The 26469-nt window shown below is 42.0% G+C and overlaps 1 protein-coding gene across 1 annotated transcript in view; it reads right to left on the reverse strand.

Annotated features, from left to right (window-relative positions):
• Nucleotides 1-1715: 1715 nt before the first annotated feature.
• Nucleotides 1716-26469, reverse strand: part of LOC135874899 (neural-cadherin-like) — a 71384-nt gene continuing 46630 nt past the window's right edge. The window contains exons 19-34 of the mRNA XM_065399850.1: nt 24583-26200; nt 20723-20816; nt 19038-19222; nt 18185-18417; nt 16744-17021; nt 14813-15027; nt 14274-14401; nt 13166-13293; nt 12912-13035; nt 12648-12828; nt 10066-10232; nt 9480-9744; nt 8467-8647; nt 7325-7578; nt 4703-4857; nt 1716-2117 (exon numbers count right to left, since the gene is read on the reverse strand). Coding sequence (XP_065255922.1) covers nt 1716-2117; nt 4703-4857; nt 7325-7578; nt 8467-8647; nt 9480-9744; nt 10066-10232; nt 12648-12828; nt 12912-13035; nt 13166-13293; nt 14274-14401; nt 14813-15027; nt 16744-17021; nt 18185-18417; nt 19038-19222; nt 20723-20816; nt 24583-26200 — 4608 coding nt within the window. The remainder of the gene's footprint in view (nt 2118-4702; nt 4858-7324; nt 7579-8466; nt 8648-9479; nt 9745-10065; nt 10233-12647; nt 12829-12911; nt 13036-13165; nt 13294-14273; nt 14402-14812; nt 15028-16743; nt 17022-18184; nt 18418-19037; nt 19223-20722; nt 20817-24582; nt 26201-26469) is intronic.

A 26469-nucleotide genomic window follows, 5' to 3' on the forward strand; every position in this document is an offset into this window, starting at 1 on the left:
AGTTACTATCCTGTTTTCTCTACTGCATTGTACCTATCTGATAAATATCAACATTTTAAGTATGGTTTATGTGAAGAATTTCATTGTACTAATTAAGTACATTTTTTATTCAGTTGACAGATTTTTTCAGTGAAGTGTGTCTCAGAATATTTGTATTAGAACAATTATTGTTTTTCTCAAAACCTCCCTTATTTTAAATAGAATATTCTCCCTGTAGCTCCACTTCTCATAGATCAAGCATGAAAGTCAAGCACAGTGATGGAAGGTCTAATTTTAAAGCAGTATTTTATGGCTATACATCACATTTACATAGAATTGGCTAGACTAAAAAATCAGGCTTCATGTATAGTGTTGTGGTATTAGTTAAATAATTAAAAATGAGTATAAAATAATTTAATACATAGTTAATAGCTTTAAAGCATTTTACAAACACTAGCTGATGAAGTGGGTATGGTCCCCAGTTTACAGAGAGAAACCGCTTAAGTGACTTGCCCCCTACCACAGGAGCTAGTGCCAAAGCCAGGATTAAAACTCAGGAGTTCCTGACACTGATCCCGTGCTCAAACCACCACTTCTCTCAAGAGGCTAATGGTAGCAGTTCACTTTAGCTATCACATTCAATTAGAGTGTGTGTGTGGAAGGGGAAGTTGGAAGATAAACAACTTACCTAGTACATTGTTTCTAAACCTTGTAACATGTCTTCCCTAAGGGCTTGTCTACACTACCGCGTGGGGTCAATCGAAGATACGCAACTTCGGCTACGTGAATAGCATAGCTGAAGTCGACGTACTTAGATCTACTTACCACTGTGTCTTCACTGCGGTAAGTCAACAGCTGATACTCTCCCGTCGACTCCGCTTGCACTTCTCGTTCTGGTGGAGTACCGAAGTCAACGGGAGAGCACTCAGCAGACCCTGGCTGGATCGATCGCTGCCCGCCAATCCAGCGGGTAGTGTAGACAAGCCCTAAGTGCGTTATCAACAACGTAGCACTGTAACATGTATAACTCCATTCTGCAAGCCAGTGAAGTGTTTATACACTATACAGAAAGACATTCTGATCTTCTTTCCGCTATCCCCAAGTGTCTACTTTCCTTGATCCCATCCCCAAAGGCCTTAAATTAAAGGTCTGGACAATGTTTATAAGGGTGTGCGCTGGGGGGAGAGAAAGGAAATAAGAGAAGTGGACAACTATCAACAAAAGAAAAACAAAACAAAAATCGAGAAAAATAATGTTTTATATTTAACATCTATAATTATAGTTGTGATTTTACAGTCCAAAATGTTTGCAATTTTATAAAAATCTCCCCACCAGTAAGCATCAACTTGTTCGTAATCACACTAAGACCAAGAAGAAAATAATTGAAGTATTTGCATACAGGATGTTTGTAATAACTCACTTTGGCCTACACAAAATAAAGGTATTTCATAAAGCTATTTGTATGCTATGAAAGTCCTACAGTTCAAAGTATTCAAGAAAATTCACACATTAAAAAAAACCTTTAAATTTCTAACTTTAAATATCTATTTATACAGTACATACAAAAAGATTTTGTATTCAGACTGTCACTTAAGAGAAAGGTGAGTGATTCATATGAAATGCCTGACTCAATAAATACGTTATTTATTTAACTAATTAGAAACATTTTAGCATCTTATACAAAACACTAAGTAGAGTTCATATCACAGCAATGTGTTGGGTTCCCATCTCTCTATTTACAAGTGTTCGTTTGAAAGCGCATAGAGTTCTTTAAGCTTATCAAACTTTGATCCCCACTCATGGAGGTCATCATAGTTTAGATCTTCATCAACACTGGGGGAGTCTAAGGAACTAAGGCTCCCTGCCAGAGAGCACTGCCCCTCTAAGCAGTAAAAGTGAACAGTGTCTGCTGGAAGACTACGTAGATCATTGTCTGCATCGTATATTATTTGAGACACATATTCCTTGAAGTCTGAAATACTGGTGACTGCAGAATTTGAGTCTCTTTGATGTGAGTGTTTTGTAAATGGGTCTCTCTCTGGACAAGAATGCGTCTTGAAGTGTGGAGCAGTGGTTTCTGAGGAGAATTGGGAGACGCTTTGCAGGGGTTTCTTTAATTCATCGATATCATAAGCAGTCTGAAACACATTAATTAATGCAAACATTAAAGAGACATGTGCAACACAAAGCAAATGCCCTAAACAACAAGCAATGGGCTTTTTTAAACTCACAAATGAAGCAGAGTATGGGAGGTCTTCACAGACTGAAGAAAAGAGAGGATTTGAAAAGGGATGACACCTTCAGATTAGACAAAATCTCTGAATACTGACAGTCTTTGGCCACAAACAAAAATCCACCATGTTACGTGCAAATTCAGAAAAGTGGAAGGTAGATATGGCTGTAAATGGAACCTCCACTCCAAAGTCATTATGTCAACAGCGTGTCAAGTCATAATAAAAAAGGTTAAAAGTTTTCCAAACCCCCAGACAATATTTACCCTGGGCCAGTATCTGGGATACCTATAATCACCATTTCCCTTTTCAAAAGTGAAGTATTTAAATAGAGTAAAGATTTTTAGAGATACAAGGTGGGTGAGGTAATTTCTTTTATTGGACCAACTTCTGTTGGTAAAAGAGACAAGCATGACAGCAAGCCCTACAAGCCAAGGATGGTTTCGATGGACTATCCCCACCTGGTCCTTCACTACTTGTAAGGATGGTGACTGTGAGGGAGGGCTTCGAAGAAGGAGGTGAGAACAAAATTAAGGGCTTGTCTACACTTCCTTTCTCTCCCCCCAGCGCACACACCCTTATAAACATTGTCCAGACCTTTAATTTAAGGCCTTTGGGGATGGGATCAAGCAAAGTAGACACTTGGGGATAGCGGAAAGAAGATCAGAACGTCTTTCTGTATAGTGTATAAACACTTCACTGGCTTGCAGAATGGAGTTATACATGTTACAGTGCTACGTTGTTGATAACGCACTTAGGGCTTGTCTACACTACCCGCCGGATTGGCGGGCAGCGATCAATCCAGCCGGGGTCTGCTGAGTGCTCTCCCGTCGACTTCGGTACTCCACCAGAATGAGAAGTGCAAACGGAGTCGACGGGAGAGCATCAGCTGTCAACTTACCGCAGTGAAGACACTGTGGTAAGTAGATCTAAGTACGTCGACTTCAGCTATGCTATTCACATAGGGATAAAGCCTAGAATAGCTATTCTGCATTAGCTCATGTGGACACTCTTATTCCACACTAAAGGTACATCTACACTGCAGCTGGGAGATGCAATTCCTAGCTCAGAGAGAGGTACACACACTAGTTATGCTCAAAACAGCAAGCTAAAAATAGGAGTGTGGCTGTGGTGGCATGGGTGGCAGCTCGGGCTAGCCACCTGAACATGTACCTAGGATCTTGGATGGGGTTGTACTCTGGGGGATAGTCTGAGCTGCTGCCCATGCTGCCGTGGCGATAGTGCATTAGCTCAAGCAAAAGCTTCCAAAATGTATTAACCTAAACCACACAAGTTTCAGAGTAGCAGCCGTGTTAGTCTGTATCCGCAAAAAGAACAGGAGTACTTGTGGCACCTTAGAGACTAACAAATTTATTAGAGCATAAGCTTTCGTGGGCATCCGAAGAAGTGGGCTGTAGCCCACGAAAGCTTATGCTCTAATAAATTTGTTAGTCTCTAAGGTGCCACAAGTACTCCTGTTCTTTAAACCACACAAAGCACTCTTCAGGCTTATCTGCAAGCTGGGGCGTGAATCGACAGTGCACTAGCCTGCCATGCATTAACTGACTGTGTGGACCTGTGATTACACTAGAAGTTCCACAGTGCTCTGACAGCAAGAGGTTAAAGTGCCCTATAGAACTTTCAGTGCGTGGAAGCGGAGGCCAGTAGTGCAGACAAGTTGTTAGTATAGAATAAGTGTGTCCACGTGGGGAGTTAGTGTGGAATAGCTATTCCAGGCTTTAAATTCATCCCCTAGTAATTTCTCACCATCTTCCCTGCAAATTCCCCATGCAGACAAGCCCTAAGGTAACTTCAGGACCCCACAAGAAGCCTACAGAGGGCTGCTTGGGAAACTTGTATGCCCCACTGATCTATACACCTGAATGAATTGATCTATTTGAGCCAAAGACATATTTTTCCTCTTTTAAAACATGAAGTGACTTGGATAGGGTCCAGCTAAATGAGAGGAAAAAAGCAAGCTGAGCACACTTGTTATAACTCTTCTCAGACACCATCACAGAGAAGTCATAGTAAACAGAGTTTGAAAAGTTCCAAAGTAAGAGTGAAGTAATTACTCCCAGGATACTTTTGCCTACATAAATTCCTTGCTGTTGCTGTTATTGGGTAGTGTTCATCTGTGCGTGAGAAACAAATTTCCTTATGTTCCCTTCTTTTTCACAAGTTCTTACACTAAGTGCAAGGTACTTTAATACACAACAACCTGCCTCCAGGAGATTCAGATCTAAGACAAGACATGTCATTAGAGAAAAACTTTGGGGTGGGGGCGGGGTTAGGGAAGAAGAGGGTTATGTGAGCAAGATCATCTGGGTGCTTTAATTAGTCGCACATACCTCTTGAAAAGTTCCACACATTTTTTTGAAATTTTGTTTTCTTATTTTCTCAATATACTGTTTCTTTGACAGGAAGGTGAGAGATCCATTTAGGTCTGGATTGCTGTGTGTTTAAAATATTGTCAAGATGCTGTACCATACCTGGTCATGTTCTCCCCCTCCTTCCTCATTATAATTGAAGACATTTTCTCTAACGTCCTCCCAGCTTTCATGCTCTTCAGGAATGTGATAAACTCCTCCTTTCCGAAACCCTGATCTCCCCCACTGACTCCACACTGTATAAGAGACTAACAGAGCTGGAACAAACAGATGCAAATATGTTTATTATGTTGCCTCTACCCTCCTGTGAAATGTAATCACATTTGAAAACAACCTGAGAAAAATTAGTATTTAATAATTTAATATCCACATTCCCAGGTAAGAAATGCATTGTTTAAACCCCAGTATCCAATTAAACATAAGTACACTCTCCAGGAAGGTAATGAATCATCTATATGTTACATCATAAACTTCATTAAAAGGGTATTTTACTTACCTACAGGAATCCATTAGGACATTTAAATAGAAGGCATTTTGGCCATTCTCTGGCCTTTCACCAATCCTGAGTAAATAAGATACCCAAAGTAAGTAAAACACTGTTTTAATGAAGATAACAAATGTAATATAATCATTTGAGTCATTACTTTTCTGAGATCTGTACACTGTTTTAATTGTTAATATGGGGAGTTGACAATTTTATTAGGAGAGAGAAGCTAAGCAATCCGTTTATAATAAAATTTAGTTTTTGTAGCACTTTTCATAGTCCTATGGTTATCCATGAATCTTCTTTAAAAGAAATGCCATTAGAGCATCAGTTCATACCTGAACTCGAACCAGAAACAAGGAGAAGGGACATGTTATCTGAAGGAAGTGCTTGTTGGGGTGTAGCACTGGATAAGAGCCCAGATCCTAGAACTTTAACCTTTGGCCATGGAATCAGTCAGGAAAAATAAAAAAATACAACTTTCTCCTTGTCCCTTTCTAAATGAGTGACACGGAAGGGACAATAGAGCATGGAAGTGTGGTGGCCACACAAAGCCACCAGCAAATTTAGGATTTTAACCACTAGGTGCCAGGGAGTGAGAGAGTGATGAGATACAACATGAAAGACTGGGGGGGGGGGGAGGGGGAGGGAGGGGAAGGTGAGAGAGACAGAAACTGCCAACAAGGAGGATCAAAAGTGATGTGGTCCTATGACCACACTAAACAGAACTTTATACATGTAATCTGAGCTCATTTTACATAGGTCAATCCAGATCGACTCAGACATTTCTGTCCCAAATGCAGTTGTGGGAGGCATAATTTAAATGTTATTTTCAAGGCTTATTGTCCAGTAATACATCAGCTGCTTGGTGCTGACAGAGTTTTGGGGTAACAGTTTGAGCCTGAAATAGGATGCCTCTCCCAGGATGTGTCTACACTGCAATAAAAAACACCCACAGCTGGCCCATGTCAGCTGACTTGGGCTTGCAGGGCTATAGATGTCCAGGCTTGGGCTGGAGCCTGGGCTCTGCAACCTTGTGAGGAGGTAGGGTCCCCGAGCCTGAACATCTACACAGCAGTTTTATAGCCCTGCATCCTGAGCCCTGCAAGCCCAAGTCAGCAGACACAGGCCAGCTGCAGGTGTATTATTACAGTGTAGACATACCCCACAATCCTGGCTGGGGCAGATACAGGTTCCCCCTCCTCCTGTTTAAAAGAGAGCCTTCCACTATTTTCCTAACTTCTCCTGCAAAAAGCACACAAGGAGCCAAACATTTTTGTGCTTATTCACACCAGTCCAGATACTGAACAACCCCCACCGACTTCAACGTATTGATAGCAATGTAAATGAGCACACACTTTGACAACAGTCTGGACTAGAGCTGGTCAAGAATTTTTCTAATGACTTATTTTTATTTGTTGTGTGTGTCAGAAAATGCCAATTTGTCAAAATGATAGCAGTTTTGAATCAGATCAGGAAGAACCCTGGGTTTCCCACATCCCCAATCAGTGTCCTAACCTATTAGCTATTCTGGGTTTGGTGTGGGTCTCTTCCTCCACCCCACCCCCAACCCCCCCAAAAAATGTCAAAAGGCCTCAGTTTTGCCTCACTGTGGAACAGGAAAATATTTTCAATTTCAACATTTTTCATAGGACGGGAAAACCATTTCCCACCAAGCCCTGGCTAATATTGGATAGGTTGAACATACAGCCATGTATGAATAATATAATCAAAGATCAACTAATCTGTACTGAACGTATATATAAAATATATACAACTTTTATATTGATTGTCTCTTTCTGACCCACCCCTTGTACATTGCTTGTCTGCTTACATTGCAAACTCATTAGGGAAGGGTTTGTGCTTTCCTATGAATGTGAACAGTGCCTACCACATTGTAGGTGCTGCTGGAATACCAATGTGACGATAACAACATGGGAATTTGGGGCAGTTGAGGCTTGGAGGTGAAATAGGTGCACGTGCAGTCTTGGGTGCACCTGGGGAAGCTATAGAGGGGGGTGAGAGTGAATGGAGGGGGAATCTAGTTTTACTTGAACCAGTCCTGAAGCCAGTGAACTGCAATTATGTGATAATGAATTTCAGTTGTTACTATGCTAAGATGAATTTGAACTGGTGACTCATAGCAGAAATAAAAGGCTCTCTCTCATAAGTGGCAGTGTCCTTGTTTCAATGGTGTAACATGCAGTGTGAGAATAAATTAAAAATATTTGCTTTCCTACCTAGAAAGACAAGGAGGCACATGCTGATTGCCAAGATTGAGCCAGAGCTGAGTCCAACTGGTTTTCCTGCTTTCACCTGGCTGATTTCACACCACTTTCCTTTATAGCCATCAGGACACTGGCAGACAAATTTGTCTTGGGAATGTGCCACACAGGTACCCCCATTCCTACAGTTCCAGAGTCCACAGGGTGTAGAGGTGCAGTGTTTAAGCCCTGTAAGATTATCCGTCACTTCTACTTTGCCAGTTGGGCACCTGAATGATGAAACCAACAGATTATTTTGGGTGATGGTGGTGACAGGAAGAGCATGCTGCTTTGTAAACGTTGTGCAGTGAAAATTGTTCAGTAATTCAAGTTTGCTACTTACACATGTTTCTAAAACCAATAATAAAAGCTTTTAAAGAAAATAAAAACCAAGAAGCGCTCATGCCACATCACTACTATGAAATAGCTGTGAACTGAATGGACGTTCTAGGTATTGCCATGTAAATAGAAACTCCAGGTGTCCCCCTACTTTGCTTCATAACTCCTGCCTGCAGCATTGCCACAATGCCCAGAGAACAAGAAAATACACAAGAGATACCCCAGATTCCTCGAAGACTCTACTTCTTCCCCAAAGGAGGGGAACAGTCTGCTTCAAAATATGACCAGTCCTAGCTGGAGAAGCAGGAAAGGTTTTTTCCCTCCACACACATTCAGAACCAGAGGGAGAACCTGGTAGCCCCCACTGACATCCAGAGAAAAAGGATGAGCAGGTTTGTGGCAGGGCTGGATACAGGCTTTGTTCTGGTTATTTGGACATTTTGGAAGGAGGATTCCCATCCTGGGACTGGTCCCTTTGGGGACTTAATCTGCCAGCAGCATGGAACAGGCTTGGTGCCGCTGTATTCCTCATCTTCCAGCATGAAATTGGAAAGATAATGCAGGGGTAAAACTCCTGTAAGAACATAAATCTTCCTCATGGAAAGCTGGGGAGTCAGAAAGCATGCCAGACTCCTTGCCATGTGGTTCCCAGGTAAGTATATGGGAGAGAACCCTGGAGCTTTCCCTTTAGAAGTGGATTGGATAGTGGCAATCTGCAGGGCCTTATGTAGAAAGAGAGAGGGTCCCACTCCCATAGGAAAAATAAAAGCTAAGTGTACCTGCATTCATGCCTTCTCCACAAGTCTACACAATGGAAAGGACTGTGACAGGGCTGACTGCGGCAAGCATTGGAATGACAGCCAATGGTGACGCCTTGCTGCTTCAGAATGAAGCTGAACTCTGTGCTTTTGTCATCCCCAAGAAGAGGCTGACCATTCAGCTGGACATCACGCATGCAACCTACATGAGCAGAAAAGCACAATGACAGAAACACACAGTGTTCCTCACAAACCCTCTCAAAGCACACTGCATTGCAAAGTTCTTTAAACATCTTTGAGGACTTGTATCATTATCAAAATGATCCCTGTTTGCATGCAAAATAGTCTGATCACAGGATAAGAGTTAAGTAACGCAAACACTATTTTACTAGTGGTCAAGATTCCTTCTGACATGTGCACCTGTGTTCTTGCTGGCTGCCCCTGCACAGCATTACAGCAGTCCTGCAGCAGAGCTCAAGGGAGTTGAAGCTGTGAAGCGGGTGGTTTGATTGGGGCTCTCCTCGCCCACCCTGCTGCAGGCTGAGTAAGGAGCATGAGGGGAACCCAGATGCAAGTGACTGCTTTCTGCTTTGCCCAAAACTTGACAGACAGAGCTCCACCTCCATCCAGCCCAGCCATGGGGGTAGGGGTAGTGAAGTTCTGTGCAGAACCTCCCACCCTGCAGTAAATATTCTAATATGGATCCTCCCCTCCCCTCTGGTGTGGGGGGAAAGAGGTTGGGACAATCTCAGTGTTGTTCTCCTCCCTCCAGGCCCACAGAGCAGGGATTGGAACTCCACTAATTCTTGCTTTATTCTGCCAACGTCTACAGTGGGAAATATCAAAAATCCAATTTACCTCAGTACTAGGGCATTATTTGGCAAACTGAGGGCAAGGCAGTAGTTCTGAATTTCCAGCCAGAGGCCAGATCCTGCATTCCAAGGCCACTCCAACCTTCGGTAGATATGTCTATGTGGGGCCTGGAGTCTCATTATTCCCTAACATGCCATTTCCGTGGTTCATGTGTCACCTACCTTGGAAATCACTCTCTGAGTGGTTAGGAAGGTGGTTTCCTAGCACAATGCTTGCCAAATCCATTTCAAACCATCTGTTCGCACCCATAAAGGAGGTCACTTCGCGATCCCCTCCGCCATTATTAACACGCAAGGTAAACTCATTGTTATAGCGCTCCATAGTCAGCAGAACCCACTGGCCATTGTCTATGCGTAATGTGCTCAGTCTCAGACGCTGCTCTTTGTCCCCCAAATTGAAATTAACACCAAAATGTCCATCAACCACCTACAGGAACACAGGGGAAGAGACCTTTAATAATGTTCACACTTATACCAAAAATACATGTCCAAACATCAGAATATAAGCCACAAATTCTAATAAGTGGGAAGTGTTCCCTGTATGGCCAAGCAGCACTGCACTAGCTGCATTTATTTCTAAGGAAAGACAGAACTTCCATGAATGAGAATCGTTACCCAAAGGGGCAAAGCCCTGCCCTTATTCCTTTGAGGAACAGGCACCTTTAAATATTCAGAAGATGCTTCTTTTTGATCATTGTGCAGTGGCACAAGTTAACACCACTGACAGAACAGCATTTGGATTGTTTACCTCCAATCTGATGTATCTACTCCTGTCTGCTGATGCCATGCTGAGAAGGGTGCTGAAGGAAACACGGGTGCGTACCATGAGCTGGACCTGGGTAATGTGGGCACTAAGAAAACTTTTCAGTTCATAATGAATCCAACTGTCCCTTCCAAAGGCCCACTCCAGAAGAACTAAACATAACACATGGAAAATATAAATGTAACATCTTAATATTTGGCACTCACACAGACCTTAACTTTTGTGTACACACAGAGCTCTGAAGAGATAAACTAACCCTCAACATAAGGATTTTAGTTCAAAAGAAATTCTGGCCAAGATGCTTGGGGTGCTGTGGAACACAAAGCTACACAGCTACACAGACTCTGGCCTCTGTCTCAAAAGTTAGAGCAGGTAAAAATAGCAAGTACAGGAATACAGGAACTGGAGAGGGCATTATAGCACACAAAAAGGTGATCTAAAACCCAATTTTGAAACTTAAAAGCGTCAGTGGGGTTTTTATTTTGTTTTAAAGCATGGAGAGAGACAAGGGCGGTCATCAGGGAGACGAGTTTCATGTTGCAAAACTTGCCACAGTGAAGGCCCAAGTCGTGGGTGAGGTGGGAGGCAATGGTAGAATCCCTAATATATGGGTTTATCACAGCACAGAACCAAGGCAAGGCATAGGGAGGTGGTATCACATACAGCCAGGATTTACATCTTTAAAAAGGTTATTAAAAACTAATCTGGCACCTTTTAGCCAGCCACTGTTCTCACAGCAGTGGAAGGTCCCCCCAAAAGATATATTGTGTCAGAATGGCTACTTTCTATTATATTCTTGGGTAGCTTTGTGAGAATGGATTATTGCTGTTTGTGTTCTGGCACATCTGTGAAGGAATGTCTGTGAATCAATGTGGCTGCACTTGCAAGCTGCTAGACCATATTTCTCTAGTTTGTCTATGAGAATGTCAATGTGGGACTGTGTCAAAAGCCTTACTGAAAAGATATATCACTTCTACTCCTTCCCCTCATCTACTAGGCCAGTAACTGCACCAAAGAAGGGAATTAAGTTGATTTGTCATAATTTGTTCTTAGATAATAGCCAATATGAATTTATCATCACCTTATTATCTTCTAGGTGCTTACAAATGGATTGTTTAATAATTTGTTCCAGTATCTTTCCAAGTATCGAAGTTGGACTGACTGGTCTATAATTCCCCAGGTCCTCTTTGTTTCCCATTTTAAAGATAGGTACTATGTTTGCTGTATGAATGGGGAATGCTGGAATAGGTGGAGGGAGGATTGGGAGATACAGAGAACCCCTAGTGGGGGATAGGGTTGGCGGACTGTGGTATGGGGATACAGCCCCTGGCATTTTGGGGCAAATGGGGAATCCTGATCTGGGGCACACAGTGCTGATGCCATGGATGTCTGAGGGGGAATGGGAATCAGGGTGCACACAGAGTCACTGATATGGGAGAAGAATGGGGGGAACTGGTACAAGAAGAGGGGGAGATGGGAGGCAGACAGACGCCTGGCAGGAAAGAGATTGGGGGGATTGCAGGGAATCCCTGAACTAGAGGAGGATGGGAGGGTGGCACACAGAGAGCTTGGGTGCGGGCGGGGGGAAATGGAGGAATGCAAGGAGCCCCTGGTGTGTGCAATAAGCTCGTCCTACACAAGCTATTAAGGGTGCGACCCCCATTATATAATTCACATGGACCTAATGGAGAGAGCACAGCACAATTACTCACCCTACAGTAGCTGTGGTTTTTCAAGATGTGCTTCCAACAGCAATTCCACTCAGTGTGTGCTCCCCAAGGTCATGAGATCAGATTCTTTTGAATAGCATTATGTATTGGGGCTGCACAGGTGGCCCCAGCCATCTTGTCCCTTCCCACAGCTGAGTGCACAGGGGACAGTGGCTGAAACCCACGCTCAGTTCCTTTACCAATGAGAACCCCATAAGAACAGAGCTCTGATTAGCAACCCAGTGGGAGTGTGGGTCGTGGCACCTGTGTGGACAACATCCTGAAGAACCACAGTTATTGGAGAGCAGTGACCATTCTTTCTTCAAGTGATTGTCCACATAGATTCCATTCTTGGTAACTAACTTGGACTTTCCCCAGATCACATGGGAAGTGTGGCAGCGCAAGGAGATTGAACCTGTGTCTCCAAGATAGCGACTTAACCCGTGTCATCCTTCCTCTTGCCTATAGCCACCAAGGATGCTGAAAGGTGCAGTATTAGCTGCACTTCGTTTTAGAACAAGAATCAGAAACTTGAAACAAATGGGGGCATGAGCCACAGAGAAACTGCAAATCCTCCCATCTCTCATTCCCAGTCAGATGTTGCTCACACAATGAAACCACAAAAGAGGTAAATGAAGTCCTGCGAAGACCCTCATTGTGACACTTCCTTTGTGCAACAAGTGAACATAAGTACTTCAATATCTGCAAGTTCAAACCTTTCACAGAGCAAGGCATTGCATTACTTAGCTACTGGCTCCAACCAACCACTATCAAATTAAACAAATTCTATTCCATGGTATATCTGCTGCCTATTCCCAAAGATTCCCATGATTCATTTCTCCCCAAGACTAACTGTACCTTTGTCACATTTTGATCCAGCGTATCCAGGGTAACAGCCACAATTAAAAGAGCCCCATTCACCAATGCACTTGCCATGAATACCACAGGAGAGGGCCCCAGCTCTGTGACACATTTCCTCAGTCATAGTACAGCTTGGCGCACTGTTTAAGGACTCTGCAGGATGCTCCAAGTCATAGACCTAGAAAAGGAGGGCGGGGGGAACACCTTAGGCAGCTGCAGTTAAAAATATTGCCCCAAAGAATGATTTCCTGACACTCTTACCTTGCTGTCAATGATGACATTCCGTATACAGCCAACAAACCCTTTGAAGTGCTTTTGTGAATTACGGTATGGCAAGGCCTTCTTAACTCCACCCAGCTGTAAGGGTTGGTGAACGTTGAGGAACCTGCCAGCATTCGGGGAGGAGAAGAAAAAAGGAAAGAATTAGTAGCAGTCAACCTAGATTAACAGTAACTTGGTGTTTTTCCTTTTCTTTCTTGGTTCTTTTGTGGTTGTGTTATCTGTTTTGTTTTTACCTCTCATTTCCTGGAGTCTCTTCTGAAACTTCGCAGGCAGACGGATCCATCTGGGAGATTTCCTTAAGGATGCCATTGTCATCTTTAACTGAAACATTTACGCAGTGGTCAAGGATCAGCTGCACTTTCTAGAGTGGAAAATGCATTACATTAAAGATCAAATTGTTTTTTAATTGCAGATTTTACATCACATATACAACAGGCCAGTGCCATTAACTACAAGTTAAAATGCAGGAAAATTGTATTAACATAATAATGAGTTTTTACCTGCAAAGCTCAGAGGTAGGTAATTATACATTAGCATTCCTATTCTATAGATGAAAAACCAGACACAGAAGTTTTGATTCTCCCCTGGCTGTGCCCAAACAGAGCTGTGGGTACAGTGAAAAGCAGAGGCTGATCAAGACTCCAGGAGTTTCAGCCAACTGGTCACTGGTCCCTCCCCCACACTCTCCACCTCCCTCTCCCCTTCTCAGGTTCCAGCACAGACAGCAGTGAAGTCACCTCCACCTGTTTCAGATCAGCAGAGATTACCCTTGCACAGAAGAAATTCTTCAATACAATCTCCAGCCTCTTTAGCTTCACTTTACTCCGTGTAAGTGGCATAATGGAAATTGGTGGACCAGAGTCCAGCCCAGAGCAATGAAGGAATTTGCTGCAGGTCACTCTAGTCGTATTCCATTCCTGACTTGCTGATCAGATTACCGCAGCCCAGGGCCGCCCAGAGGATTCAGGGGGCCTGGGGCAAAGCAATTTCGGGGGCCCCTTCCATTAAAAAAAGTTGCAATACTATAGAATACTATATTCTCGTTGGGGCCCCTGTGGGGCCCGGGGCCTGGGGCAAATTGCCCCACTTGCCCCCCCCCCCAGCGGCCCTGCCCCAGCCCTGTGGTATAATCACTAGACAATGCTGCCTCCCTGACAAAGAGGATGGGAGACAAATCTGAAAGTCTGTAATGCCTGCTGAAGCTGATGCCATGGCCATTGGGGGTGGGGTAGGGGACACAGAAATATCTAGCCAGACACTATACTAAAAGCAGCAATCTTATCTTCAAATGATATCCAGATAGATGAACCAAAGGTTTTACAGGATTGTTTTTATACTTGCCTTTCCATCACTTATAATTTGTATATTATGCCAGCGGCGATCTGCAACATTAACTTTCTGAGACAACTGCAGGAAGAGTACCCCAGAGCCATGACTCAGAGTCAGTGATGGGACACTGTCAGAGAGCTCTGGAAAAGAAACAGTTATTGAATAAGCCTTCTCCTGTCCAAAAGTCAACCACATAAATATTAAAATCCACATGAACTAAAAACTACCAACTCAATTTCGGTTTAAGGAGTTTTTTAGAGTGTGAATGAGATGCAGATTAGCACTGTCCCAGATATCATGAGTCTTTTTAAACTGCATTTTTTTAATAGTATTAAAACCACTTAGCCTGCAGGGAAGGAATAACAGTACATAGAATGAACTTGAAGTGCTGGTAAGTTGTTTTGAACGCTCCTCATTTGCCAAGAAATTTTTTTAATGTTTTTTTTTCCTTTAAGAGACAAAGAAAGTACAAGACCGTAAATAAAAACCTGAGTTGTACACGCATGCAATCATGAACTCACGCAGAAAATGAATCTGTTAAAGTTTTTAACCTAAAGCAATGAAGTCTTCCACTTCTCCAGGATGACTGCGTGCTACTGGTCCATTGTACAACAGAAGGCCATCAGCCACTTCAGTAATAAACTCCAACGAGATACGGCTCTCAAAGCAAGGCTTGATGGGAGGGAACCAGGCATAACCATGCCCTCTGAAGGTACGTTTTGTTTGCTGGCAGTCAGGCCCATCAAAAGTTGCAGGGCATTTACAGCTATAAGAGTAGAAAAACTTTAATTTGTTTTTTCTCCAAGCTGAAAACTCAGAATATAACCCTTAAGGAAATGATCCTTAATATACAGCACAAACCATGCTAACTCACACTAATGAGTGGGAGACACACTGCAGATCACCACATGGAGAACAAACAAGTGAATAATCACAATCAAAGCTTATGCATCAAACTGTACTTAGTTCATTTATTTTTACAAGCAGTTTAGTTTTAGGTAATAATGTGCAGTATGTACATAAAGGATTTTTTGTGAAAAAATAGTTAAGCCACCGTAATATATAAGTTTCAGAGTGGTAGCCATGTTAGTGTGTATCAGCAAAAAGAACAAGGAGTGCTTGTGGCACCTTAGAAACTAACAAATTTATTTGTGCATAAACTTTCGTGGGCTAAAACCCACTTCATCCGATGAAGTACTCCTCGTAATATATAATATTACGCAATACTCCTCAAAATACCCTTCTGCTATTAACTCTTTAATGTCACGCAGAGGGAGAGAGAGAGAGGATTTCTTGCTAGTTATCAGATTTGTTGATTATTGTATATATATTCTTATAGTACCTCAAATGTGCTGGATGCTATACACACAGGATGAGAATCCCTTCTCTCAAGAGCTTACAATCTAAGCAGGCAAAACAGATGAATGAAGCAGGGAAAGGGATACAACTTACAAGCCACTAGGGTGATGGCAGGCTCACTGTTTTGAAATATTTAATTATATCTGTTTTATTTATGTTACAAAAACATAGATGTGAGGAGCTTTTTTTCCCATGGAGGCTTAAGAGATTTCAATGGGAATAAGGAATGGTAGGAATACAGATTGTGGGAAGGATTGTTAATGGGAAAGAAGGATAATGGAAGAGAGGAAGTTTGGGCACCAGTTGTACTATTCAGTTCCTATACAGTACAGTACCTGAAGAGACGGGGGGGGAAATCCCTACAAATGACAACAAAGGAAATGGGTGGGGGTGGGATCTATCCATGGGCCAAGTCTCTGAAGTGGGTGAATGAAAATGGCAGGAGGCTGTGAAAAGACTATGTTCCTCTGTAGCAAGAGGAACCATGTTTAATACATTTGAGCAGCATATTGGAATTGGATGTGGGCTTTACCATGGACAGGGTCTCTGCAAGTTCAGTTAAATACCTTGATTTGCACTGTCACCTCCTGCAAGAACTATTGGGCAGTTGCTGCTGCCTTTCCACCGCAGAGATAGTTAAGTGTAAGTGAGGGGTGATATAAATCTACACACACACTTCGGGATCAAGGTACGTGTGTGTATTATTCTTTCCTCACTTCCATGTTTGACAATATGCTGAGTATTAAAGATTAGTCATTAAAAAAACCAAAAACATGGAAAGCGAGGAGTTTGTGCCTGTGGGAAGAGTTTGTGAGTGACATGCTGTGGTACTGGTTGAAGTGACTGACTAATAAAATGCATTTAGATTGCACAAACATCAGCTTCTCATACTTCCAAGTTAAGGGAGGCCAGTGCAACTTGCATGCTTTCTGCCTTTTGAGGATTATGATGATCGTAAGTAGCCATCAGCAAGGTGAGAAATCTGTTTGCAAGAACGAAATTAAGTATATCCAGCCAGATCTGCCTTTTGAGAAGTGATGAATGTTGATTTGCTTCTCTGAGCCCCTTTCTCACCCATTTTAAGTTAAAAGAAGTTCTGAGCAGCATGAAAAGTTTTACTAACCTGTAGCCCAAGTCAGTGTCTATACATGTGCCACCATTGAGACATGGGTTTGTCCGGTATGCGGAGCAGAAGAGATGCTGGCTTTCTCTAGCTGCACAGGTGCACTGGGCACTATTCAGGACCGTCACAGATGCCAGTGAGACACTTCCAGCAGTAGTTATTGTGGGGACATGACTATAATTGTACTTGCTGACACATCCAGTGCTATGAGTGCAGTTTGCAGTCACACACTCATCTATGCCAATCTGGGTGATGCTTATATCCAAGATGATTTCCAGCTGGAGAAGGAAGTTAGTTTTATTAATCTGCCTTTTCCTGTGGGAAGAAGCTTAATGCTGAAGACAGTGTGAGAATCACAGCCCTGAGAAACCAAAATCTTATTTATCCACAGAAGAGGTGGAGCCTGAGCCGTAGCAGTGAGTGTCCCTGCCAGTGCGCCATTAACCTGCCTACAGACCCCACCACTAGCCATGAGAGGGTAGCTCCATCGTAGTATCCATTCAGTCCTCTGCCTCCGTACTGGGACTGTTTTAACTTGAACTGATTGAGAATTTATTAAATAATTTGTGAAGAATTTCACTTTTTTTTTTTTGAACTGAATAATTTTATTTCAGCTCTTATAACAAAAGATCCCAAATACTCTCTCTCTCTCTGCGACCTGGACACTTAATCTCAGTCTGATTTTAGAGAGCAAGTAGTTGTAAAGGGCAACAACAGTAAATAGCCATGATCCTGATGGCAAGAGGATCCAGTCCATGTTGCATTGCCAAAGCGCATCCTCCCAACACAGCAAGTCACTTAGCTGCTTATTAGATTTTATTTGCAGGAGTGATTTGGTGTGTTTAATTTTCAGCTCACATTTTTCTCTGACGGGAAAAGGTTATTTTATCACTCTGCTTACTTACTGTAGAAAGATGGATCTTTTGACTGAGCAATTTTGTGAGTTCTAGTTACTGAACATTTCAATACATGGGCCGAGGAAATAAAGCAAAACATCAAGAACCGTGTGCACAAAAAACCCAACCATATGCATCACTTATGGAGGATTTCATAGTCTCTGTAGAAGATACGTGTTCTGAAACACATACTCCTAAAGGAAATAGAGTATTCCAAGGGCAAAATATTCACATTTGGGTGCCTAAAGTTATGCAACTAAATGAGTGGCTTGACATTCCGAAACACTGAACACCCTCAGCTCCCATCAAAATCTGCAACTCTGAAAATTAGGTCATAGTATTTGGATGCCTAAATATGGATTATGGGTCTGAACTCTAAGCACCTATATCTGAAACTTTTGGCCAAACTAAAAGAAATTTTTTGCTCAGTACAGTCAAATACAATCTTTCTCTCTCTCTCAAAAAATCAATGATTCTGTGCAAACATTTTCACTAGATTATAGATGCAAGATTTTAATTAACTCAATGAGTTGAAAGCCACATACCCGTGCTTTGGACACTGCCACGTTGCCGTTAAGTTTTTCTGCTTTATAATATGGTGGTCCAGAAACTGTAAACCAAACATCAACCCCTCGGGTTTGACCTGGGACATTCAAGACACTGAAAATGTGGACATTTTCGAGTTGAGCTGGTATGATTTCTGAAAGTAGTTTCTTCATTTGGTTGTATTTACTTTCTCTCTCAGAAGACTGAGATATAAAATCCTCTGCAGTGATATCTGTAACAAACAATTTAAAAAACAATATACTCATCTTTCAGATTGAGGAGAATCATATGACGTTCAATTATAATGGGAGCAGCAGAGACCAAAATAGTTAAGTTTGCATATCTGATTCCATTCTCGTGGCACTGAGAGACTTTTCACCTTTGGGCTCTGAAATTTTTCATACTGGTTTTTGCTCAATGGTTTGCACTGTGGAGCTTATTTATTCAGTCATTACATTTATTTTATTTCTCTTTAAATCAGGAATATCTTTAGAAGGATTTTTTTTTTTTTTTTTTTACTAGAGTTGTTCAAACAAATTCTATTTGCAATATAAATACATGGTTGCATTGTCAGTGTGGAACTCGAGGATCTTATCTTTGTTTTAACCCTAGAATCCAGCATTTATTGCAGTGTCTTCTGACCCCCCTCTATGTATCAGGGGAAAAAGAAAACAAAGCAGAGCATGTGTGTACATTTTTCAGATCTCTACTTAGAGGAATATTAAGCATATCCAACACAGATATCTAATAATTAAGCAGACACTAATAAGAGTTCAAAGTTACACAGCACTAACATAAAGGGGGCAGATTTCAGAGCTGAAATACTGCAGACACAAAAATACATTATTTTACCGTTTATTCGTATAGACCCAGCATTACGGATGGCATCATCTTTGATTTCCTTCACAACCACCTTTACTGTCGAGATCACATCTGGCCAGATTCCATCAGTAACTTTCACTCTTACATTGTAAATTCCTGTTGGGGTACCTTCTTTAATACTCAGCAAACCTGAGTTATCATTGAGGATAAAGTACCTGCAACAGAAATTATGTGAAAGGAAAAGACAAAGAATAAGTTCTATTCAATCAGGTCAAGACCAGATTTTGTCGAGAATTCCCCTCGTGTAAAGCTGACAGGCATAACAGATCTACCCCCTCACCTCAAGTGAAAGGAGAGCGAGGAGCCAGGGTGTTACACTTATCCTCCATTGGTGTAAGGCCCCTAGAAACCCCAAAACTGTGGCATAAACTAAAGCAGGACTCCAAGTTGCTCGAACTCTGTCTGGGGCTGGGTGGCACAGAGTCGGGGAGCCATCTCCTTTCCAGTGCTTCTAAACAGAGCTCAGACGCTGTGCAGAATTGAGCCCTTAGTGTGTACACAAGGCCATAGTCAAAGATCTGCATATTCTATAGCAAAGTAGACCTAAATTCTATAGCAAGATGCCTGGATTCGGCAGCAGCTTCATTAAAATAAAGTAAAAATTATGCTACCTTCTAGCTGCTCGCAGACTACCACCCTCAGGCTGTGGTGCACACTCTCAAATAACTATGAAGTACCATGGCCTGCCTCTGTTTACCTTTCCCTGTGGATCAAAGATCTTGTCTGCACTGAGGACTTTGCACTATGTCACTAGACTGATGTAACCGTATGAATGCAAACCCCTAGTATAGATGCACTGGTATAAATAAAGTGACTTGCAGTGGTGCAGCTCCCCTGTGCCAAAACAGTCAAGTTGCACTGTTGCAAGTCACCTCTGTTCTGCACTGGTGCAAACCCCATCAATCTAGCTACACAGGTGCAAAAGCTCCCAGTGTAGACAGGACCTCAAAAACTAAGGGGGGGCACCAAAACACCACTTCTCCAGGGGTGGAGCAGGGTGTTAGGGAACTGTATTTATGCTGTGGACCAATGGCACTGGCATTGGATAAGACTGTACACAGGGACTATGGGATAGCATTCCAACTCGTTAGTCAGGCGTCTGTGCGTAGTACTGGGCTCTTGACAGAGTGGGATCCCAAGCTGTCACAAAGGCCAAAGATAACCACTGCTAGTGAAATGTTCTGATCTAGCAGCTGTACCCAATTTCTGGCAATATTCAATTACGCCTGAAATTATTACTTCCCCCTTTCCCTCACCAAAATCCCATGCTGCAGCCACAATCCTTCTGAAAAAGGATGAAGGAATCCCAACTCGCCTCTGAATATACCAATGCAACTCCTTAATTGGCTAGTGAGGCTTCTGGTTGCCTGTGGAGTGATTAAAGGCACTCTGCTAGTCAGGGGATGCGCATTTCATCTCAGAAATTGCTGGCCTAGGCAGCAACTGACTGGGGAGCAAACTGGAGCTGCTCATATGACTGCGTATAATGTGGCTTTCTATGTAGGAAAGGGGTTTGGAGATTGTGTGCACACAAATTAGAGTGCACACAATACACTCTGGCATGTGAGTTCTCAGGGAAAGTTTAAATATTTTCTCTCTTTTTTTTGAAAATTTATCATCCATTTTGTCAGGTCATTATTTTCTTTTTAAAATACCTTGATGCTTTTCCTTCAAATTGATAGGTCTTGTGATCCCAGTCATCGTTGTCTGGTGCATGAACTTGGCCCAGTACCGTTGTGGGTAAGATACCTATCATAATTAAACATATGAATGACATAACTAAAGTATCTGACATTTATACACACGTATATAAACAAATATGCAATTATAATTTTGCTGGCTTTCCTTAACTCTAAAATCTTTGTCAGTACTTGGGATGGAATTAAAGGCAGCTCGGTAATGATTTGTGAATACTGTATGTTGGCCTGGTTATTGGGGTGTTTTCTATATGAGGATATTGGTTTAACTCAGGCTGTCCAGAGAAACAGGCAGGAAAGAAAAGAAGGGATCAGGATAAGCCACCTCTGAACCATTAGCTTTGATGACTCTGCCTGTCTCCAGCCAGCCTGCAAAATTGGTTTGGATCAGAGCAGGAAAAGGCCCGTGAACAAAGAAATTTAAAAGAGCTCTGGCTGGATTAAAAAGGATACTCAAGAATGGGGCACTAATTGAGACAGAAACCCGGTGAAGAAGTTAGGCCTGCCTAGGTTACCATCAGGGGATGGTAAGACAGAAGGAAATGTAGAATGTTTTAAAAATCTTGTTTCTCTTAAAGTGTTACTACTGCTAATACTTGTGTTTGAAGAAGGCCGTTCTGTCACTGAATACCAGGGGAAGAACCACAGGTGTCTGAACTCAGTGGGCTTGGGGGATAAGAATGGTGGATACACAGGATACTATTCCCCAGCCTAAGAGTGGGAGCACTGTAAAATTGAGCCCTGAGATAAGTAAAGACCCAGAGCTCGACACCTGAGGTGGTGCACTCAGAGAAACCAGAAAGGAGCCAGAGGTGCAGCTAGCCCTGTAATGTAACAGTAGTTATTTGATAAATATATTTTGCAATAGCCATTATATAGGACATAATATTATATACTGATGTTAAATCCCTGCAGTACCTGAACACAACATGAAATACAACATGAAATACAAAGCCTTCCTCACTTTATCATGTGTCACAACTCAATGTATGTATGTCTTTTTTATTTAAATAGACTTAAGACAAAAAAGCCTCTCATTTAAGTTCACAGGAGTTGATAAAACAGACCAATTCATCATATGAAGTACAGCCAAGTGGTGTCCAAAATTCACTGTAACTAAGTTTGAGGAATCCAATATTCCATCATTGCAGTCCAAGAACAAACCCTTGAGGACTGCCAGCAATGACCAAGGCCTTTTGTGCAATTAGCAACCACACAAAAATTTCACTCAGTACATCAAACTAAACCTTATAACAAGCACACATCAAGTATAATAGCTGTCCAATACACTGGCGCGGTCTATATATAAACGTCTTATAACATATCATCATGTCAGCTCTACTACAGTATACCTAGGAAGCAGAGCTGTCAAGTGATTAAAAAAGTTAATCACGATTAATCGCACTGTTAAACAATAATAGAATACCATTTATTTAAATATTTTTGGATGTTTTCTACATTTTCACATATATTGATTTCAATTACAACACAATACAAAGTGTACAGTGCTCACTTTATACTTATTTTTATTACAAGTGTTTGCACTGTAAAAAGACAAAAAAATAGTATTTTTCAATTCACACAATACAAGTACTGTAGTGCAATCTCTTTATCATGAAAGTTGAACTTAAAAATATAGAATTATGTACAAAAATACTGCATTCAAAAATAAAACAATGTAAAATTTTAGAGCTTGCAAGTCCACTCAGTCCTACTTGTTCAGCCAATCGCTCAGACAAACAAGTTTGTTTACATTTGCAGGAGATAATGCTGCCCGCTTCTTGTTTACAATGTAACCTGAAAGTGAGAACAGGTATTCTCCTGGCACTGTTGTAGCCTGCGTCGCAAGATATTTATGTGCCAGATGCGCATGCCTCAACTACCATTCCAGGGGACATGCGTCCATGTTGATGACGGGTTCTGCTTGAAAACCATTCAAAGCAGTGCGGACTGACATGTTCATTTTCATTATTTGAGTCAGTTGCCACCAGCAGAAGATTGATTTTCTTTTTTGGTGGTTCGGATTCTGTAGTTTCCGCATTGGAGCGTTGCTCTTTTAAGACTTCTGAAAGCATGCTCCACACCTCGTCCCTCTCACATTTTGGAAGGTACTTCAGATTCTTAAATCTTGGGTTGAGGGCTGTAGCTATCTTTACAAATCTCATATTGGTACTTTCTTTGCATTTTGTCAAATCTGCAGTGAAAGTGTTCTTAAAATGAACAACAACATGTGCTGGGTCATCATCCGAGACTGCTGTAACATGAAATATAGAGCAAAATGCGGGTAAAACAGAGCAGGGGACGTACAATTCTCCCCCAAGGAGTTCAGTCACAAATTTAATTAATGCATTATTTTTTTTAAAGAGCATCATCATCATGGAAGCATGTCCTTTGGAATGGTGGCCAAAGCATAAAGGGGCAAAAGAATGTTTAGCATATCTGGCACGTAAATACCTTGCAATGCTGGCTACAAAAGTGCCATGCAAATGCCTGATCTCACTTACTGGTGACATTGTAAATAAGAAGAGGACAGTATTATCTTCTGTAAATATAAACAAACTTGTTTGTCTTACAAATTGGTTGAACAAGAAGTAGGACTGAGTGGACTTGTAGCCTCTGAAGTTTTACATTGTTTTGTTTTTGAATGCAGTTATGGAACAAAACAAAATCTACATTTGTAACTTGCACTTTCAGGACAAAGAGATTGCACTACAGTACTTGTATGAGGTAAACGGAAAAATACTATTTCTGTTTATCATTTTTACAGTGCAAATATTTGTAATCAAAATATACACTTTGATTTCAGTTACAACACAGAATACAAGATATATATGAAAATGTAGAAAAACATCCAAAATATTTAATACATTTCAATTGGTAGTCTCTTGTTTAACAGTGCGATTAAAACTGCATTTGTGATTAATTTTTTTTGAGTTAATCGTGTGAGTTAACTGCGATTAATTGACAGCACTACTAGGAAGTGAAATTCCTCCTGATAAGAAACACTATTTAGAGGGAATGCCATGTGACCAGAGGCATAAGGTGGGATCTGGGGAGGAGGAAAAGTGGTTTGACACCACAAGATGCAAGCCCCACAGTTACAACGTAACTTATTTATATTGTTTACTCTCCTTTGGGGCTTATGTAAGGACGCTGGGGACTGCAAGAGATCATCAGGGATTGGGGAGCTGAGGGTCAGGGAAGGTGCCCTGCCTCATGATGGCTGCAATGAGCAAGGGAGGGCACAAAAAGCAGCAGCCATAGAAGATTTTTCCATTTCTATTTTTGGGCAGTTCAAGGCTTGCATTAAACTTTTCAGAGGGTACAGATGGTTCATATTTGGGTTCACATTTAAAACATTAACTAGACAACATGCCAGATTAGTTTAACCTCAAATTTCAAGCAATCTCTCAGGGTATTCAGACTTGAATCCAGATCACAGCCCTTGACAACATTATTAAATGAACAACATCAGTATAAAATAAGTCAAGCTATTTTGTAATTAAAGGGAAACAAAATAGCATCTGAAAACCATTTACTTAAGTTTTATAGAAGTGTACATAAGATAGAAGCCAATTACCCTCCTTCAGCCCCAAATTCAATCTCCTCCACACACCAATTGACTCCATCCCCTGGGACCAGACCTTACACACCAAGTTTCAGTTCTAATCAACCTTTTGGCAGAGCTGCATTCCCCACCAAAATACCAATGCATCATGGAAAGCAACTCTTGAGGAATGGGACACATCTCTCCGAATTGCACGCCTGCTGCTCATGGTCTGAGTATAGCCCAGTGAAATAAGCTCCAAATCAATTACCATCATAGCAGTAGATGAGGCATTCCATGTAGCCAGCAGAATGAGGATGATCATTTCGGTCCCCAATATTAACAGTTAACGTGTTGGTTGAGCTCATAGGAGGAATCCCGCTGTCAGTAATCAGAATTGGCAGGTAAAACACCTTGTGCACTTCTCTGTCAAAGGTATGCAGCGCAGTGAGCAGTGCACTTCCATTGCTGAAATCCTGCAAGTTAAAGTAAGTTACGCTGCCAAAATTGCTGAGTAAGTGAAAGGAGAAAGGCCCTCCATTAGCAGCAGTGTCTCTGTCTCTAGCATATAACAAACTAGAAGTCTCGTTCATTTGGACAATTTGTGGCGAAGCAGTGTTTTCCCAGACGATTGGGTTATACTGAGCCTCAAACTCTGGCCCATTGTCATTCACATCCTGCAGAGTCACAAGAACAGTGGCACTGCCAGTCAGCCGAGGTTGTCCCATATCAGTGGCAATGACCACAAGGTGGTGCTGTGTCACAGCCTCATGATCCAGCAATCCTGCAACTACAACCCAACCATCATTACCCACAGAGAACTGTCCACTTGGGTCAGACCTGTTTATCAGGCGATACAAAAACCTTCCATTCAGCCCCGAATCTAAATCAACAGCAGAAACCTGTACAACTTTAGTGCCAAGAGGCACATCTTCAGCCAGAGCCATCACTTCATAGAATGGGGGATAAAACACAGGGGCATGGTCATTGGAATCCTCCACATAGACAACACAGTGAGCAATGCTGAAGAAATCGGTGTCTTCAGCTTTCACGGTCAGGTTAAACACCCTCTCATGAGGTTTCTCAAAGTCTAGGTGTTTTCGCAACCGAATAGCCCCACGTTTGTTAATTTTATCTGTCTCTATGGAGAATTTACGATCATCATTCCCATCAAGGATGCTGAATGTCACCACAGCATTTTCTCCTTCATCTCTGTCCGTAGCAGATACCAGTGTGATCTCAGTGTTGATACTTGCATTTTCAGAGATAAAAGCCGTATACATCTTCCGTGTAAAGACTGGAGCGTGGTCATTTATATCAGACACCAAAATGGTGGCGGTGCCTGTCCCAGTGAGTCCACCTCCATCCCTTCCTTCAACCACCACCAGATACTTATCTTCCTTCTCCCGGTCCAAGGATCCGAGCACAGTACAGATGGTGCCCGTAACTGGGTTGATTGAAAACAAGTTGAGGTTGATTTCATTTTGGACATTTTGAATAATTCTATAAGTTAATACTGCATTCTTCCCAGCTTTGGGGTCATCAAGGTCTATGGCATTCATTTCCATTACAGTGGTGTCTGCTGGGGAATCTTCAGGAACCTGCCCTATAAAGCAGCCTTCTGACATGCAAAGGAAAAGAGGTGGGTTGTCATTCACATCTCTGACCTCTATGATTACATCTGCAAAGCCAGTTAGTCCCTCTCCATTTTCATCTGTAGCAAGGACAAGAAAGTGCCATATGGATCGCTTTTCACGGTCTAGCTTTTTGTTTGCATAGATCTCTCCTGTGTACTCGTTGATGCAGAACTCACTATTGGCCCCGTGTCCATGTAAAGAGTAGCAAAGGGCACTCTGGTCAGCTTCTTGATCAGGGTCAGTTGCAGAAACCTAGAACAAACCATAGGAGGGGTGAGAGAGAGAGAGAACTGGAAATTCATTGTACTTCTACTGCAAGCTGCAGTACTATGGAGGCCTACTAAAGAACGTGCCCCTATATGTTAACAGTTAAGGGTAAGCATCAGTTGGCTTGAGTCATTTGGATCTTTCTGCAAAGGTTATAGCTGGGCTGGAGAAATAAGCTGATTGTGTTTAGGGAGACTAATGCATTCTGCGTGCTAGTGTATTTGGGAAGAGGGGGGAAAATATGCAGGAAAAGC

Source organism: Emys orbicularis, chromosome 2 (genome assembly GCF_028017835.1).
Source record: "Emys orbicularis isolate rEmyOrb1 chromosome 2, rEmyOrb1.hap1, whole genome shotgun sequence".
In the NCBI taxonomy this organism is placed as follows: Eukaryota; Metazoa; Chordata; order Testudines; family Emydidae; genus Emys; species Emys orbicularis.